This window comes from Crotalus tigris, unplaced genomic scaffold (assembly GCF_016545835.1).
Source record: "Crotalus tigris isolate CLP2741 ecotype Arizona unplaced genomic scaffold, ASM1654583v1 scf7180000018670.1062102, whole genome shotgun sequence".
In the NCBI taxonomy this organism is placed as follows: Eukaryota; Metazoa; Chordata; class Lepidosauria; order Squamata; family Viperidae; genus Crotalus; species Crotalus tigris.
In genome coordinates this window covers 403,014-420,290 of record NW_024097136.1, presented here as the reverse complement: position 1 = coordinate 420,290, position 17,277 = coordinate 403,014, and the positions used below count along the sequence as shown (strand labels likewise).

The 17,277-nt window shown below is 37.5% G+C and overlaps 1 protein-coding gene across 2 annotated transcripts in view; it reads right to left on the bottom strand.

The window, feature by feature from the left end:
* Nucleotides 1–1,859: 1,859 nt before the first annotated feature.
* Nucleotides 1,860–17,277, bottom strand: part of SLC38A1 (solute carrier family 38 member 1) — a 196,640-nt gene continuing 181,222 nt past the window's right edge. For both annotated transcript variants that reach the window (XM_039355308.1, XM_039355309.1), the window contains 5 exons: nt 13,338–13,438; nt 10,871–10,989; nt 8,541–8,682; nt 8,346–8,443; nt 1,860–7,399 (listed from right to left, as the gene is read on the bottom strand). In XM_039355308.1, coding sequence (XP_039211242.1) covers nt 7,307–7,399; nt 8,346–8,443; nt 8,541–8,682; nt 10,871–10,989; nt 13,338–13,438 — 553 coding nt within the window. In that variant the 3' untranslated portion in view covers nt 1,860–7,306. The remainder of the gene's footprint in view (nt 7,400–8,345; nt 8,444–8,540; nt 8,683–10,870; nt 10,990–13,337; nt 13,439–17,277) is intronic.

The following is a 17,277-nucleotide window of genomic DNA, read 5'->3' as shown; positions in this document are numbered from 1 at the left end:
TATTTTTATACTGACATGCCTGAATTTTCTAGCTTAGGTTCTTTAATATTATATAATAAAATTTTTTCTACACCTATAGAATAAAATATGTCATCTGTTCTAGTCCCATTTTAAAGGAGATTGAGGAACAAGTATTAAAAATATTTGACATACTTCTTTTTGGCAAAATAAAAGCTTGTTCTTTTAGAGAAGTAGACATTCCCTATTGTTTGGGTTATGGTTTATTCAAGCAAATCAAAGAATATAGACTGACATGAGCAATGACGCCTGTAGAATTTGTCCATTGATATGAATAAGGACAAGGACAGAGCTTGTCTCCAGTAGGGAACATGCCGTATTCAAGCTACTATAGCTAAACAGCAGCTCCTGCCTCCCCCATTTTCCTCTTTAAAAAAGCACAGTTAATAATCCATGGGATAAATACATCTGACACATTGCCAGCATTAATATCATGGTTAATTCACTGTGCTGTTGAAATAATATGTCACATACATAGAAATTGTCTGGCAAACAGAAGAAGAATTGAAGATTCCATGGTGCCATTAGTTAAAACAGCCTCCTAATTTTACACCCTGGATGATGTGGGCCACATGGTCCAATATTCAATACAAGCATTAATATGGGGTGGGGGAGAGAGGAGGGTTTTTTATGTTTAAGGCATTTGAAGCTTATCAATTGTGAGAAGACCAAGCTAGCATTTCCAGTAGAATTACTCAATTAAGTCACAGATCTCTTTTATTTGGATAGTTATAGCAGTTGAGAAATATTACCAGCAATTAGATTTGGTAGCATGCTGTGTGGTCCCATCTAGTTAAACCAACAACAAAAGAGATTGGTCTGAAAACAAGATTATTTATTTTGAAAAATGGCATAGAATAGATATGTTGACCACCAGAAACCACTATGTCAGCAGTTTCATCCTATTTGGGATTTGTCAGGCTTGGATAGCAAGATGTTATTCTTTGGAATCCAAATTCTTTACCAAGAATTGAATACAAGGATCTTCACCTTAGATGACTCTATATACAGTGCTTTAGTTTTAAGAGTTGGCTGGGTCTTGGCACTCAAATGTTGCAGAGATATATTAATTCTATCAGAATAGTATTCAGTCCACCGTCTCTTAAGCTCTGAGAGCAGAGAAGGGATGTTGCATTATGTCATGACCTGTGTATTATTAGCCATGTACAATCCTATACACTTTGGTTTGAGAGCTTAAGGTAAGGTAGACAGTATGTACCATTCTAGTATAACAGATAAAGGAGTCCCTGCGGATTTTACTCCACTGGACTATTGGGGGCAATGCTCTCTCCATTTCAAGGCCATTGAACCAGCGCTGTCTGAAGACATTTCTGCAGTCATGTGGCCAGCATGATGTCACAGAGCGTTGTTACCCTCTCACCAAAGTGGTACCTCTTTATCTATTCACATTTGCATGCTTTCAAACTGCTAGGATGGCAGGAGCTGGAGTGAGGAATAATAGATACTGCTATTATAATTTCTTTGCAGGAAAGGAAGTGAACTGTAAACTTTAAGTGTTTTGGTGTATTATCAGTTCAATTCAATGCTCGGTGCAAGAATTCAGAAAAAGGTTCTCCATTTAAAGGCACAAACAGTACTGGGAGAGAATGGAACAAAAACTATCAATTAGTTTTTTTATTGTTTCCCAGAATTCCTTTTTCTTGCCTAAAAGGTGCCTAGACCTTCTGTTCTTCTGTCTCTAAATTTTCTAAATTCAAGCGTTTTAGTGTTTTGCTTGGGTCACCACGCAAACACATCTTAGGGTTTCCTTTCCTTTTTTTGCAGAATCAACATATCAGACTTGTTTCCAATCATACTTTAAAAAATAAATAACAGACATGTTTTATTTACACTCAACTTTATTTACATATATCATTAAATATGAACAATACAGAGAAAGATGTAATGTAAGCCAGAGCAAAGGAAACAAAAAAAAAACCCCTCTCCAAACAAAAACAAAACACTATTGGTGGTTCTTACTCTTAAATCATAGTCTAGAAATTCAGAAGTCTAATTTAGTGTTAACAGTATACAATTAGTTCTGCTAGAAGAAAAATACTTTTAAATGTATTTTGTTTGGTTAACTGCAGCACCCAAGAGAATTAATAATGGACTATTTTAAAAAGTGACAGTTTTTTTAACCTGCAAAAAAATGTGTGCTCTTTTTTAACAGTAATGTTCTATCAAGTCCTACACATTTATACTCATAAAATAAGATTTGGAAACATATATAAATTTCAGCGGAGCATCATTAAAACATTGAACAGAAGATTCCACAGATTTTAAAATGTTACAATATATATAAACAATATATATCTAAAAAAGCAACCAGTTGAGCAAGAAAGATTATTTTTTGTTCTGAGGATTTAGCATTCTACTTATGATTTCCCAAAACAGATCAAACAAAACTATGTTCAAATGACCCGTCAATGCTCTTTAACACGGTGCTTACTTCTTTGGTCTTAAGAACAATAATATTTTTGATGCTACAGACACTCAGTTTTATTATAGCCAGTCAACCTTTCTACAATATGATGCTTTTGGCCTTTCTGGCCGGGAATTCAAAGATCCGTGGGTCTGACATAGGGCAGAGGACATCAGATGGGGAAAGGTTAGCAAGGAACATGAAGCGGCACTACCAAAGGATTCCATTCTACTTCTGGATGATACAAAAAGTATCTCAGAGGAATAAATCATGGCAGCCCATTGCTTGTGCTCTTAGAAATGTGCTACTGTATGCAATGTAATTTGTAAGCTTCAAATCTGTGACCAGATAGAACTGAACAGGATAAAAGTGGGAGCAGGAGATAGAAAATGTATCTTGGTGAAAAGCTAGGCCATTGCTGCTCCTTTTCAGAATTGGTTATAGACACATTGTTCTTGTTATTTATCTACTTCAACACTTTCATCTCATAGAGTACACAACTGCAAAAATAGAAGAATCCTATTTATTTACAATATATATACACACATACACAAATTAAACATTTCCTACAACATAACTACATAGATTTTGGTGGTTGTTGTTGCTGCGGTTGTTAAATAAAAGAGAAACAGATTCAGGGATATGCACATATGTGAGTGCCAAGGTCCGATCAGCCTTCAATATTTAGCAACATTTATTTTTTATCTTCACATTTTGATAACTGAAAGTCTTAAATTGAGGAATAATGGATACATTCAGTTAAAAAGAAAGAAAGACACAGGAAAACATTGTCCAGATGCGAAGTAGCATCCTCAGCAATGTTTGTTTCTGAATAAGGAAAGACTGCCTGATCAAGAGACATTTTAAAAGCAATTTAAGTTAATACAAACTATTGTAATGGCATAAACTGTATTTGAAAAAAAATGAAAGAAGAAACATGCAAGAAACATGTCTTCAATTAATACAGACGGTATTTGGTGTTCCCATAAATAGCTCAATATCATACCTAAGGGAATGAGTTATATTTTTGCTATCCACTCTTAATATCCTCTGCATACCCTGGACAACTATTATAATCTGTTAAAGTGATTCTTCCAGAACTGTGATATGGAAATGGTGAGGGGGAAATATTCTCTTTACAAAAATTGCTCAATTAGGATGCAATTTTGTAGTCTCTGGAAGGAGGTACCAGAAATTGGAAACCAGGCAGATTAATCAATGCCCAGTGAGCTTCTACGGCTGGGAGAACATCTTGGAGGAAAGGTATGGAAACACAGGAACCCATGATCCATAGCATAGAATGTATGCCAACTCTGAAGCTCATATACAGAAACAACAGGGAAATCCTGCTATTCAAAACAAACGTTGAGTAGGAATATATGGAAAAATCCAAAGAGTTCTTCTCCCTTATTTCTGCCCTGCTGAGAAAATTACAGCAAGATGTTGTGCTTATTAAACACTCCAGTGTTATAGCACTCCAAAAGCAGAAAGACTGCTCTGACATATAGCTTATTCCTCAATGTCAGGAACTTCAAGATGTATGGATGCCAAGTCCCACAACTCTCCAGTATGTTGGCTGAAGAATTGTAGAAATTGAAGTCTAGACTTCTAAAAGTTCTTGAGGTTGAGAACCACTGGCTAATACTTAGGAAAAAAACCCTTTATAATTTTAGAATTTAAGATCTTTGCTGGGTAGTCAAGCCCAAAGTCCTAGTAGTTCACCATTTCTTTTCTGTGGGAAAGCCAAGAGAATGCACTGAAAAGAGCTGTATTTTTGTAGTATTTGGATTGGCATGGTTGGGATGGAATGAATTAATTAATTCTATATCCTTTCTGGGTATGGAATTTGGAAACAGTTGTCTATATACTTATAACAACCAAAAATTCCTCCAAGAACCATTTTAAATGCCTTCTAATTGTAAAGCAATGAAAAAATAGCTCCTTTTTTTATAACGCAAAGGCAGGACAAGGAAAGAGTTGGAATTCTCTCTTCTTTTAAATTTCTTTATGCAAGGACATCCATGGGGCAAGAGATGTCAAAATAGTAGAGACTTATACAGGTAATCCTCAACTTACGACCACAGTTGAGCCCAAAATTTATGTTGCTAAGCAAGGCAGTTGTTAAGTAAATTGTGTCCCATTTTATGATTTTCTTTGCCACAGTTGTTAAGTAAATCACTGCAGTTAAGTGAATCATTGTTGTTAAGCAAATCTGGCTTCCTCCATTGATTTCGTTTGTTGGAAGTTGTCTAGGAAAGTTATAAATGATAATCACATGACCCTAGGATAGTGCAACTATGATACAAACTTTTATCACCATAGGGATGCTGCAATAGTCATAAGTGTGAAAACTAGTCATAAGCCACTTTTTTCAGTGCCACTGAATGGCCAGTAAATGAATGGTTGCAAGTCGAAGACAACCTGCACCATAAGTGCTGCTTCTTTCTTATATGTGTCACACACATCCAAAATGGGCTCAACACAGCTTTCATCATTTTAGCAAAAGCAGCAGGATCCCACATACACCCATGTTCCATAGAATGTATTATAATAAAAAAATATAGAAACCAAGTGTGGCTTCCAAAAAGTTTTTTCACCTCTTTTATCAGCAGAGGCCATAGAAAGCATTTTTATTTAATGTGTTGGGTCTCTGTGTGTGCACTTCTCACCTGTGGCATCTGTGTGTTGTGTGGAGAGGGTGGGCTATGCATATTCCGCTCTGGGCATGTCATCAGGAGAGCTGAGAATGGAGCAGATGTCAATATGCTGATGTAGGAAGTCTGAAGGGAATTTCCTAGGGTTTTATTTTTTGCTTGATTCAACCCTTTTTAACTAGATCTTTCTTTTTCAGCTACACCTTCCTACACCAAATATATATCTGCTTTATTCATGTTTCAGGGAATAATCATCACAATGTAAAGGATAAAAAATAAATGGATTGATTATCCCACCCATTCCCTTATTTCTTCCCAGCACTCTTTTGAGTTGGAAATAGCAATAGCACTTAGACCTATACGCTGCTTCATAGTGCTTTTACAACCCTCTCTAAGCGGCTTACAGAGTCAGCATATAGCCCCAAACAGACTGGGTCCTCATTTTACTGACCTCGGAAGGATGAAATGTTGAGTCAACCTTGAGCCAGTCAGCATTGATAATACATTCTTCTTCTGGAACTGCATATTGAAGAAATTAACTGTCCCTAAGCTAGTTAATATTTAATTTGCACAACAGTTTGTCATTCTCACACCATGATCTAGATGGGAAACTCTGCTGTAACATGTTGTGAACTATTGCTCTTCATTGCAAATGGTGGGTAATTTGCCTTTCAGCAAATCAGAACATTACAGTAAATTCCATAAACAGTTTATGACAATCACTAGGATATTTTATGTTAGAAAAGTTTGTTCAATATGAAGAAAAAAAAAGTCAATTCTGAGGAGTCATATATAGTACAAACCCTGAAAAACAGCTTGCTTTTTTGTATTATCCTTCAAATTGGCTTAATGCTAGGGCAGGAAATCTAATTTCATTATCTTTTAGGCCCCAGCATTGTCTATGCAAAATAAACCTATTACTGACTTACTTCACAATATGATTGTGAAATAAAGTGCTTTGTAGAAATCATAAGCAATAAGAAACTCTGAATTAGTATACATTCTTAAAAGCAACAAAAAACCACAAAAAGGCCCATCACTATTCTAGAGCCTGAACCAGCTATACACAAGATGGTCTAAAAATACTCATAATGAAAGGACAAATATCATAATAAAAAGGATTATAAGCTTCTTTGTACTTGATAGCAAGCTCTGAAAAAATTCTGGAGGCAACCCAGAGTACCCACCAAGTTATCTTTATAAATGCCAGCATGTCCTGTATTCTTTCTTTTCATGAACTGCAGACCCTTGAACTATGGACAACCTCTGTACCAGAGGTCAATAGATGGCATTCTCAATTGCATTCTTAAGCTGCCAGTAAAATCTATTTACCAACCAATAAAGATGTCTATTATTATGCAAGGTGCCAATTGCAATGTTCTCTTCTTTGATGCTAGAAGAAATCTCTACTGTATTGCTGAAGAAAAAGTCTCTCCTTTTTATTAATTATATGATTTTGGCAAGACAATTGTCAGTATCTATTTTACTATATGATACTAAGATGGACTTTTTGATGGACCAGTATGTATTTTTATTGGCAACAGCTTTTTTGTTGTTACTGTTCTTGACACCAAGAAATTTTATATTTCACACACCTTACCTCTGGATCTGTTTCTTTTTATTTTAGTATATTTTAATTCAAATAATATTGTCTCAGGACAGGGAGACAAGGTGCAATTTCCTGGGAGACTACTTTGAAAATGGGTACACATGCATAAATATCTCCCACAAGAATAACTGAGCTTAAATAATTAGTCTTTGTCTACTAATACCAAAAGACTCCATAGAGTCCATATGTGACCAAATACTAGTTATCTATCTAATCATTAACCACATTACTGCACCAGTATAATCGGGGGATACAAAATTATTTTCAGGAATGAGGAGATCTACTTTGAATCAGGATAATGGATTTTAGCTGAAAATCAGAAGAAATATTCATGTGCAATATATGAAGTAGTAGAAGATATTCTTCAGCTATTTCATTATCATTTACTGCATACAGAAGACCTATGACCAATGCGATCTGTGAAATTGTTCTGACCACTGTAATAATACTGATGAAAAATTTATAAATTAACAACTGTCTCCTGTGGAAAAATATACAGTGATGATTAATTCTTGTTTGTTTAATAGAGGACATTTCTGATGAGTAGGACATACTGGCAAAATGGATGACTGGTCATTCTTCTTGGTATCTCACTGACCTTCAGTGGCATTGTCTTGAATGCACCCAATCATAGATGACAAGAGGAATGCTTACCATGGAAAATAAAATCCCTAATGCCAAAAAGAGGGAAGCCTAGAACCAAAACGAGATATTATTTACATTTATTTACATGCAACAGTAGGCTCCAACCTGAGACCCAGAGTATAGTTCTTAAAGATATTTAAAAGTTGCTACCACAAATTTTGCATTGGAAGAAGGCAAAATTTTTCAAATGCATGAGCAATATCCTATTAATTATTCTTACTTTATTTAAAAGTAAACTATTTAGAAATACATTCCTAGGCATGGGATTCAAAGGGAAAGTGTGGTCCTCAATTTGGGAAAAGCTGCACACTTCTATTATATAATGATTAGCCAATTGAGAATGGGCTTTAAATCTAAGAAAAAATATGTTCATGGGAAAGACAGGAAAGCCAACATACAATCAATTCATCTCGAATTATGTCAGCAATTCATGGATAAATATATCTCACAATTTAATTCAGAGATGTGCAAAATGTTTCTAATTTGCTTTATCTTGCATTCTAAATATAGTCCTGTTTTGAGTTTAAAACAATTATTTTGCTTTTAAAATAGATAGTTCAACTATTTTGGAAATGACTTTGAATTTATTTCAGAATATGTAATCTTGGCCTTGTTGGGCATCTCTGAGTTTTGTTCCTGCATTCCCAATATCCTTGGTTTCTGTTGCCTTGTATTGGGCAAAGGCTATCAAATGAGAAACCTGTTTTAAGTTTGAAAACACCATCTGTGATTAAGAACTCTGTATAATTAGGTTCTCTTCTTTAAATCTTCATTCTTATTCATAAGCAGTGCAATCAATTTACTGCAGATCATTTTGAGATACTCAGGTATAGCCATTTGCAAACAAATATTTATCTTTGTTGCTTTCTGACAGGAATGTGGCTTATTTAACAATTTGTGTACTGGCAGGATCCAAGATTGTTCACTCTGGTGAAAAAGTATGTTTTACCTTTGTTACATGTTTAATGAAGGATAACAAATCATGCTAACTTACCCAAATTCTCTGAATCAGTTTTGAAGCATCTTGATGGGTGATTTTCAAATAGAGTGAAGATGGAAGAATAAAAATCAACATATTGGCAGATGTTGTTCCTATGACAATCAGAAACATTTTGGTGTTATAATAAACAATGTACAAGTCTAAACCTAACAAAGGGAGGAAATCTTAAATATATTTAGCATACTGTACCTACAACTCCAAAAATATCCTTCATGGAAGGTATAAAAATAACCAACAGGTTAATGATCATCAAAAGGATCAATGTAACTACAATGTGTTGGCATAAATGAAATTTGGTTTTTCTAGCAAGCTCAAATATAGATGAACGAACCTATGGAAGAAAAAAAAAGAAATCTGTTAGGCAAAGTGTTTCATGGGACAGACAACCTTTTATTAATTCTCCTTCAGTATTATACTCTGTGTTCACTTAGAGGAATTAATATATTGTTATATTTGTGAGTATCAGCATTTTCAATCCAATTGTTATTTATTTCAGCTAGAGCTTTTTTATGCTATCACTACTTGTTCTAATAAAACATTAAAATTTTGCTTGAAATTTGCTTTTTGCCAGATGTAAAATATTTAATCTCTCATACGAAGCAGAATTTTCATGTGAAATTATTAAAGAAAGGAGGGAAACAGTGAACACTTCTTATTTTTATAGTGTATAATATTTTACTTTCCACTTTTTGATAAATATTTGAACCCACATTATAAGAGAGTATGATTGCCTTTGAGTTCTGATTGTTCAGGAATTCAGAAGAGGCTTGACTCGACTACCTGGGGAATCCCATAGAGTCTTCTATAAAATACTGCAGTAAGGGTGCTTGGGTAATATAAACACATCAGATTAGGTTTTAACTTTCCTGAATCCCAGTTTGTTTCTAGTTCCAAGAGGTACTTCTAATCTATAAAACTCTTCTGTTTGTGGAACCTGAAGGAATCTTTTTCTGAATGTTCCTACTTGTGCCATGGCCAGCCTCAAAGACCTGCTTGGGATGACTTCTTCTGCTGAGGTATGACAGAAAGTTACCCAGGAACAAGCCTTTACATTGGTTGACTCCCCAAATTTGAAATGCCTTCCCCAGCAAAGTAAGGCTACTGTTGTTTTTATCTGCTGTAACAGTGATTTTAAACTTTTTATTGTTGCTTGCGTTCTTGTTGTTGTTTTAATATTTACTTTTTATATCATTCTATATTTTATAAGATTCTTTCATATATGCTTTATGAATTGCTTTGATTATAAACATCTTCATGATTTTTTTAAAATTGGAAGTGATACAGGTAGTCCTTGATGTACAACCACAATTGAGCCCAAAATTTATGTCATTAAGAGAGACATTTGTTAAGTGAGTTTTGCACCATTTTACGACCTTTCTTGCCACAGTTGTTAAGGGAATCACTGCAGTTGTTAAGTTAATAACATAGTTGTTAAGAGAATCTGGCTTCTCCATTGACTTTGCTTGTAAGAAGTTTGCAAAAGATGATCACATGATCTGGGGACAATGCAACCGTCATAAATATGAACCAGTTCCAAGCATTCGAGTTTTGATTACCTGATCATGGGGATGCTGCAATTGTTGTAAGTATGAAAAATGCTCATTAGTCACTTTTCTCAGTGCTGTTGTACTTTGAATGGTCACTAAACAAATTGTCCTAAGTCGAGGACTATCTATATTTCCCAATTTTAATGTTTAAAATAAATGCATAGAATGCTAGTTTGATCTTCTGCATTATATCAGCTTTTCTAAATCAGCCATACTGAAAACTACTATAATTTCCATTAATTTTATAATGCTCATCAATGAGCAATGTCTGGGGATGATGGGATTTATGCCCTAATACAGTCTGGATTTGTGGAAGGCTAAACAACATCACTAGCTGTCATCAATGTTCCTGTTTTAATATTTAAGCATTGACAAGGAGCACCAGCAATTACTTATGTCAGAGTAAAGATACTTCAACATTCCAAATCACCTTAAGCATTCTAGCCTTCCGAGTATCTATCTATCAGAGAACAAGGAGGGGAAGGAGGAAAATGAAAGGTGCAAACAACTGTAATGCAGAATGAGTCAGCTGCGTATCAAATCATATTCATGAACCAAAACAGCCCATAAATAGAACTCCATGGAGTAAATGGGAAAATAGACAATTAGGTAATAGGGACTTGAAAAGAAAAAGAAAGGAAAATTGAGTTGAGCTCCTATGTTCATATGGGAAAGATGATTTAAGTAGAAAAGATGGCTCAGTGCCTGAATTGTTTTTGCAGCTTGATAGGTATATTATTTTATAGGTATGTTATTTATTTATAGGTATATTATTTATTAGACAATTGATAATTAAATGTCAATTGGTTTACTGAAAGTAGAAATCATATTTTTTTTTTAGAAGGCTGGGGATAGATGTTAACTTGTGATCTATTCTTGCCAAAACAAAAACTAAATAAGGAAGCAAAAATTCAATTCTTGTATTTAGGAACTGCCAATCTATTAACAAATGGACAGAAAATTCCAACTTACGGTGAAAAACAACACGGGGACTGTGAGTATGACTGCAAGAATGACGGCAACACGAACAGTTAAGACAAGGATGTCATCCTTATTCTGGTATTTGTGAAGCAAATCTGACTGTACAGATTCTGCAGGGAAAACAATGATAGAGCTGTTCTAGCAGTCAGATAATTAATACAAGCTGCCATTTAGTAAGAAACATCTCAAACAACATGATTTAATCTTTTGAAATGAGGCTGGTGAATCACCCTTTCAAATTGAATTGTCAGAATGGTTCAGCGCATCAAACTGTGTGGGATCCATTTGTATCTGCTAACAGAGACTTGGCCTCAGTAATTCAATATTCAATGAATGTGGTTGTTTGCTTTTTCTTAATTGATTCAGAAGTGAGAATCTACATGATTTTCTAATTCAAATTAATTTTCTGATCCAAATTTCAAATTTAAATCAAAGTTTAGGTGATTAGCATTATAATATTCTATGTGTTCCTTTTCAGAACCCTGAAACATATGCAAAGATGAATAAATATGTATTGCAGAGCTAGAAATTTATGCTAATAACTAGACAACCTGTGGCCATTGGGTCATTGTTTCAGAGATATTTCCTTACCTAAAGAGAGAAAAAGAATGACCACGGGTGGGTTGGTGGGCAAAAAAGGAGTGGGAGCCAGCTTCCCTATAGAGTTTCCTTGTGGGAAGCTAGCAGGAAGCAACAGAAGCATCCTTCCTTCCTTCCTTCCTTCCTTCCTTCCTTCCTTCCTTCCTTCCTTCCTTCCTTCCTTCCTTCCTTCCTTCCTTCCTTCCCTCCCTCCCTCCCTCCCTCCCTTTGCTTGGAGAAGTAGGGAAGCCAATAGGAAGTTTCAAGTTCAAGGCCAGCAGACAAGTATGTGACTGCCGTTGGTTGGGTGTGAGAATGAGAATGAGGTCAGAAATGGTACATGGGTGTGTGTGAGAGAGATACTGTTTGTGTTGGGAAGAGGATGTTGGTGTTTACTAGAGATACCATCGAGGGATGGTGTATAGATGGGAGTGTGTAGAGTATGATATACAGGTCAAGAGATGGTGAGTGGGGTTACAGGAAGGATGTATAGGGTGCCCAAGAGGTGCTGCATGGATTGGGCAATGTGCATGGGAGGGGTATGGTTTGGAGAAGAGTGTGTGGTTGTACGAGAGGTGCTGCACTAGTGAGGCAAGATGCTCATAAGGGATGGTATAGGTTATGAAGAATGCATGGGAGTGCTCAAGAGGAAAAGACATGAAGCGGGCAGCCTGGGTCAAGGAAGGTGTGCAGGGGCATGGCCAGTGGTGGGATTCAGCCAGTTTGTACTGGTTCAGCAGAACTGGTAGCTAATTTTTTGTTGACTTCAGGGAACTGGCTGAAGCTCTAGCCCTTTTTCACAAGGCCCAGAATGGACTGCCGGAAGTGTGTGGATGCCACTTCCGGAAGTCTGTTGAGCCTCGGAGGCCTAGCAGAGGCCTCCCAGGCGCAGAACGGCCCACCAAAAGTGTGTGGACGCCACTTCTGGAAGTCTATTCTGAGCCTCGGAGGCCTGGGGGAGGCCTCCCAGGCCCAGAATGGCCCATTGGAAGTGCATGGACACCACTTCTGGAAGTTCATTCTGAGGCTCGGAGGCCTGGGGGAGGCCTCCCAGGCCCAGAACGGCCCACTGGAAGTGCATGGATGCCACTTCTGAAAGTCCGTTCTGAGCAGGGGAAGTCTCCTAGGCCCAGAATGGACTTCTGGAAGTGGCGTCCATGCAGAGAACTGGTTGTTCAGGTATTTGAATCCCACCACTGGGCGTGGCACAGGTTGGTGGAACACAAAAGGGAGTGGCATGGACTGGGAAGGGCTTACAGAGATCCTGTTCCTCTCTCCCTTCCTGCCTTCCTTTCTTCTTTCCTTCCTTCATTTATCAAAATCAAATTTACTAAACTTTATCAAATTTCATTTCTCAAATTTATATGCCATTCATCTTGCGATTTGAGGTGACACTGAGTGGCTAAGGCTTTCCCCCTTCCCTTAAGTATAAGTGGCTGTTGTTGTGTGTGTGGGGGGGAACTGCTAGACTGGCTGAGAAACTGCCATGGAACAATGAAAATGAAGATCACGTGACCACAATCCAGTCCAGCAGCACAGCAACATCAACACTGAAACAGCCACAACTTTCCCAAGTTTCACTTCATTGGGAGTCATGGGTCCCAAATATGGATACAAGAAAGAGTGGGTAGAATATCCAGATAAGAAAATGTCCTTTTCAAATTAAGCATACACCTCCTAATCTGGATGCTACTTTCTGTACAAAGAAGGAAAAAAATGGCAACACACATTTTATAAAATTCATCTTTGATGGCTATAATGTTTGAATTATAGTTTAATCATTATTGGCCTCAGTTGCTTGCTTTAAAAAGTATTATGAGGTCAAGAATAAGTTACCTAAAATATCATGCATGCTATGGAAGACTGAATACATACATACCATAAAATGTCAAGTAGCCAAAAATAGCAGTTAAAAAGTACATGACAAACATGGCAAAGAAAGAGATTTTTGTAACCATCTGCATTCTTTTCTGGGAATGACTATAAAAAAAAAGGGAAGGGGAAGGAGAGGAATGAAGAGATAAATGAATATTGGTGGTATTATTCAATTATTATTTTCATTCAGAGGTTGCCCAACATCTCAGCAACACTTATTAAACTTTAATACATGCTCAGAGACACTATACCATTTACTACAGAGGTCTCCAACCTTTCCAGGCTCACGGCCCAGAGGGAAGGAGAGCAGCTTCCAAACTGGTGCGTGCGCACATGCAAATGGGTCCATGCATACTGGCGTGACGTTAGCAGCCCCGTTTGCGCATGCACAAATGGGCCACGCACACCTGCCTGGCACTAGCATTCCCGTTTGTGCCCACGTGCATGTGCAAACGGTGCCGTGGGCGCTAGCGCGAGTGAGGGGAGTGCGCGCGCATGTATGCACTGGCTAGCCATTTCTGCGGCCCACTGGCCAAGAGGCCACAGCCCAGTAGTGGGCTGTTGCCCATAGGTTGGGGACCCCTGATTTACTATACTCATTTATAGATAAAATGAGTATTAATATGACAGTTGTGAAGGATAGTAAAAACCAATTCTTCCATCTTAAGCCATCTGTTTTAACAATGAGTAAGTGCTAATAGATAATTTCCCAAATGCATTCCTCATTCACTGTCATGAAGGAACATATTCAAAACACATGAGATATTCCCCAGATTTAGGAATTAATGATTAAAAAATTCACTTTCTATATTTCCATCCAAACCTTAGCTTATTTCCCTTGAAGGAATGCATGTATTTTAGAAGGTCATTCTTCCATATAGTACAGACATGTCAAACTCACGACGTCATGTGACATCACATGACGTATCGAAGCTTTTTCCCCATTGCCGGCAATGGGGTGGGCGTAGTTTCCTGCTGACACGTCCGGCCCGCAGGCTGGCAGTTTGATACCACTGGTATAGTATCTCAAGATAGCTTGCAGTAGTACAGAATTAAAATATAATGTAGGCACCACAAAACTGAAAAAATACCACTAAAACAAGACCCAAGGGCTCCTCATGCATTAAAAATTGCAATGCTGGGGAAAAGTCCTAAAGAGTCTCCTTGGAAATTAGGTTCCAAGATTGGGGCACCACAAGTGAAAAGCCTCCTTGCCAGCATCCTACCTCATACCTTCTACCAAGTGGAAGATCAAACAGATTCCTGACAAACCTAGCAGACAATTTTGTCTCCCAAAAGTAGAGAAGGGAACTAGGGGATTAGCCATTTTGGATCTAATTCTCATTAACAGAGATGAAATGATAGAAGGTGTTGAAGCCACAGGAACCTTGGGAAGAAGTGATTATGCAATATTGGAATTCAACATTATGGAAGCACAAGCAATAGAACACAGTCAAACTAGAGTCTTGGACTTCAAGAGAGCTAATTTCAGTAAACTTAGAGAGGGTTTGGGAAGGATTCCATGGATGAGAATCCTTCAGGGGAAAACAACTCAAGAGGCTTGGGAAATTTTGAAAAGTGAGATAATAAAGGCCCAGTCTAGCACAATACCAACAAAGAGGAAAAATAACAGCTTTCAAAAGAAACCAGCATGGCTGCATAAAGAACTCTCTGATCAATTGAAAGATAAAAAGGACAAGTATAGAAAGTGGAAAGAGGGGCACATAACTAAGTCAGAATATCAACAAATAGCTCGAGCCTGCAAAGATGAAGTGAGGAAAGCTAAGGCTCAAAATGAACTAAGGCTTGCGACCAAAGTCAAAAATAACAAAAAAAGCTTCTTTCAACATGTAAAAAACAAGAAAAAAGTGAAGGAAATGATTGGTCCATCAGTGGGGGAAAGTGGCAAGAAGATGAAAAGCAACAGGGAGAAAGCAGAACTATTTAACTCGTTTTTCACATCCGTCTTTACATAAAGGGAAAAAACAGACCAACCTATCAAAAATAGTGCCATAAAAAACAAAATAGAAATACAAGTTAAGATAGGCAAGAAAATGGTAAGTGAGCACCTGTCCAGCCTAGACAAGTTCAAATCACCAGGACCAGATGGATTACACCCCAGGGTTCTCAAGGAACTGGCAGATATGATCTCAGAACCATTGAACTATATTTTTCAAAGATCCTGGAGCACTGGGGAACTACCGGAGGACTGGAAAAGAGGTGATGTAGTTCCCATCATCAAAAAAGGAAAAAAAATGGACCCAGGAAATTACAGACCTATCAGCCTGACCTCGATACCTGGGAAGATTCTGGAAAAGATAATCAAACAACAAATCAGCAAACATCTAGAGGCAAACAAAGTCATTACTAAAAGCCAACATGGGTTGGTCAAAAACAGATCATGCCAGACAAATCTTATTGCATTCTTTGACCAAGTGACAAAATTAGTGGATCAGAGGAATGCTGTGGATGTAATTTACTTGGACTTCAGTAAGGCATTTGATAAAGAAGATCACAACCTACTATTTGATAAGATAAAAAAATGTGGGTTAGACAGCATCACCACCAGATGGATCCATAGCTGGCTGACTGGCCAAACTCAATGTGTGGTCCTCAATGGAACCGCATCTACATGGAGGGAAGTGTGTAGTGGGGTGCCCCAGGACTCTGTTCTGGGCCCAGTGCTCTTCAACATCTTCATCAATGATTTGGATGAGGGGATAGATGGGGAAATCATCAAATTTGCAGACGACACCAAGCTGGCAGGAATAGTCAACACTCCAGAAGACAGGCTTAGGATACAGGAGGATCTGGACAGACTTGAACACTGGGCTCTATCTAACAAAATGAAATTCAATGGTGAAAAAAGTAAGGTTGTACATTTAGGCAAGAAAAACCAAATTGTACAGGTATAGTATAGGGGGTACCTTGCTCAATAGTAGTAACTGTGAGAGGGACCTCGGAGTCCTAGTGGACATTCACTTAAATATGAGCCAGCAGTGTGCTGCAGCTGCCAAAAAGGCCAACACAGTGCTGGACTGCATTAACAGAGGGATAGAATCAAGATCACGTGAAGTATTAATACCACTTTACAATGCCTTTGTAAGGCCACACTTGGAATACTACATACAGTTTTGGTCCCCACGATGTAAAAAAAATGTTGAGACTCTAGAAAGAGTACAGAGAAGAGCAACAAAGATGATTAGGGGACTGGAGGCTAAAGCATATAAGGAAAGGCTGCTAAAATTGGGTATGTCTAGTTTAATGAAGAGAAGGACTAGGGGGGACATGATAGCAGTATTCCAATATCTCAGGGGCTGCCACAAAGAAGACGGAGTCAAGCTATTTTCCAAGGTGCCTGAAGGCAGGACAAGAAGCAACAGATGGAAACTAATCAAGGAGAGAAGCAACCTAGAACTAAGGAAAACTTCCTGACAGTTAGAACAATTAACCAGTGGAACAACCTGCCTCCAGAAGCGGTGAATGCTCCAACACTGGAGGTTTTTAAGAGACTGGACAGCCATTTGTCTGAAATGGTATAGGGTTTCCTGCCTGAGCAGGGGGTTGGACTAGATGACCTCCAAGGTCCCTTCCAACTTTATTATTATTATTATTATTACTATTATTATTATTATCATCATCATCATCATTATTATTTCTTTTTGCAAGATTCTCAGTAACAGTGTCAGAGCAATACAAGTGGGGACCTGCAAAGATTTGTCTATAGTGGAGGCAAATGAATGAACTTACATATAGTAATTGTAGCAATATATGTGATTAAACATGTAGATTAACACAGTGAGTATATTTTTCTCCCACTGTAAATAACAGCTGCTGGAATGATTACAGTAAGCCTAATTAGAGGTTTTGGTAATGTGACAAATTCCTATCTAGTTTCATAGGAAAGATACAGTAGTACTTGAAGTGGAAGAAAAGAATCTGTT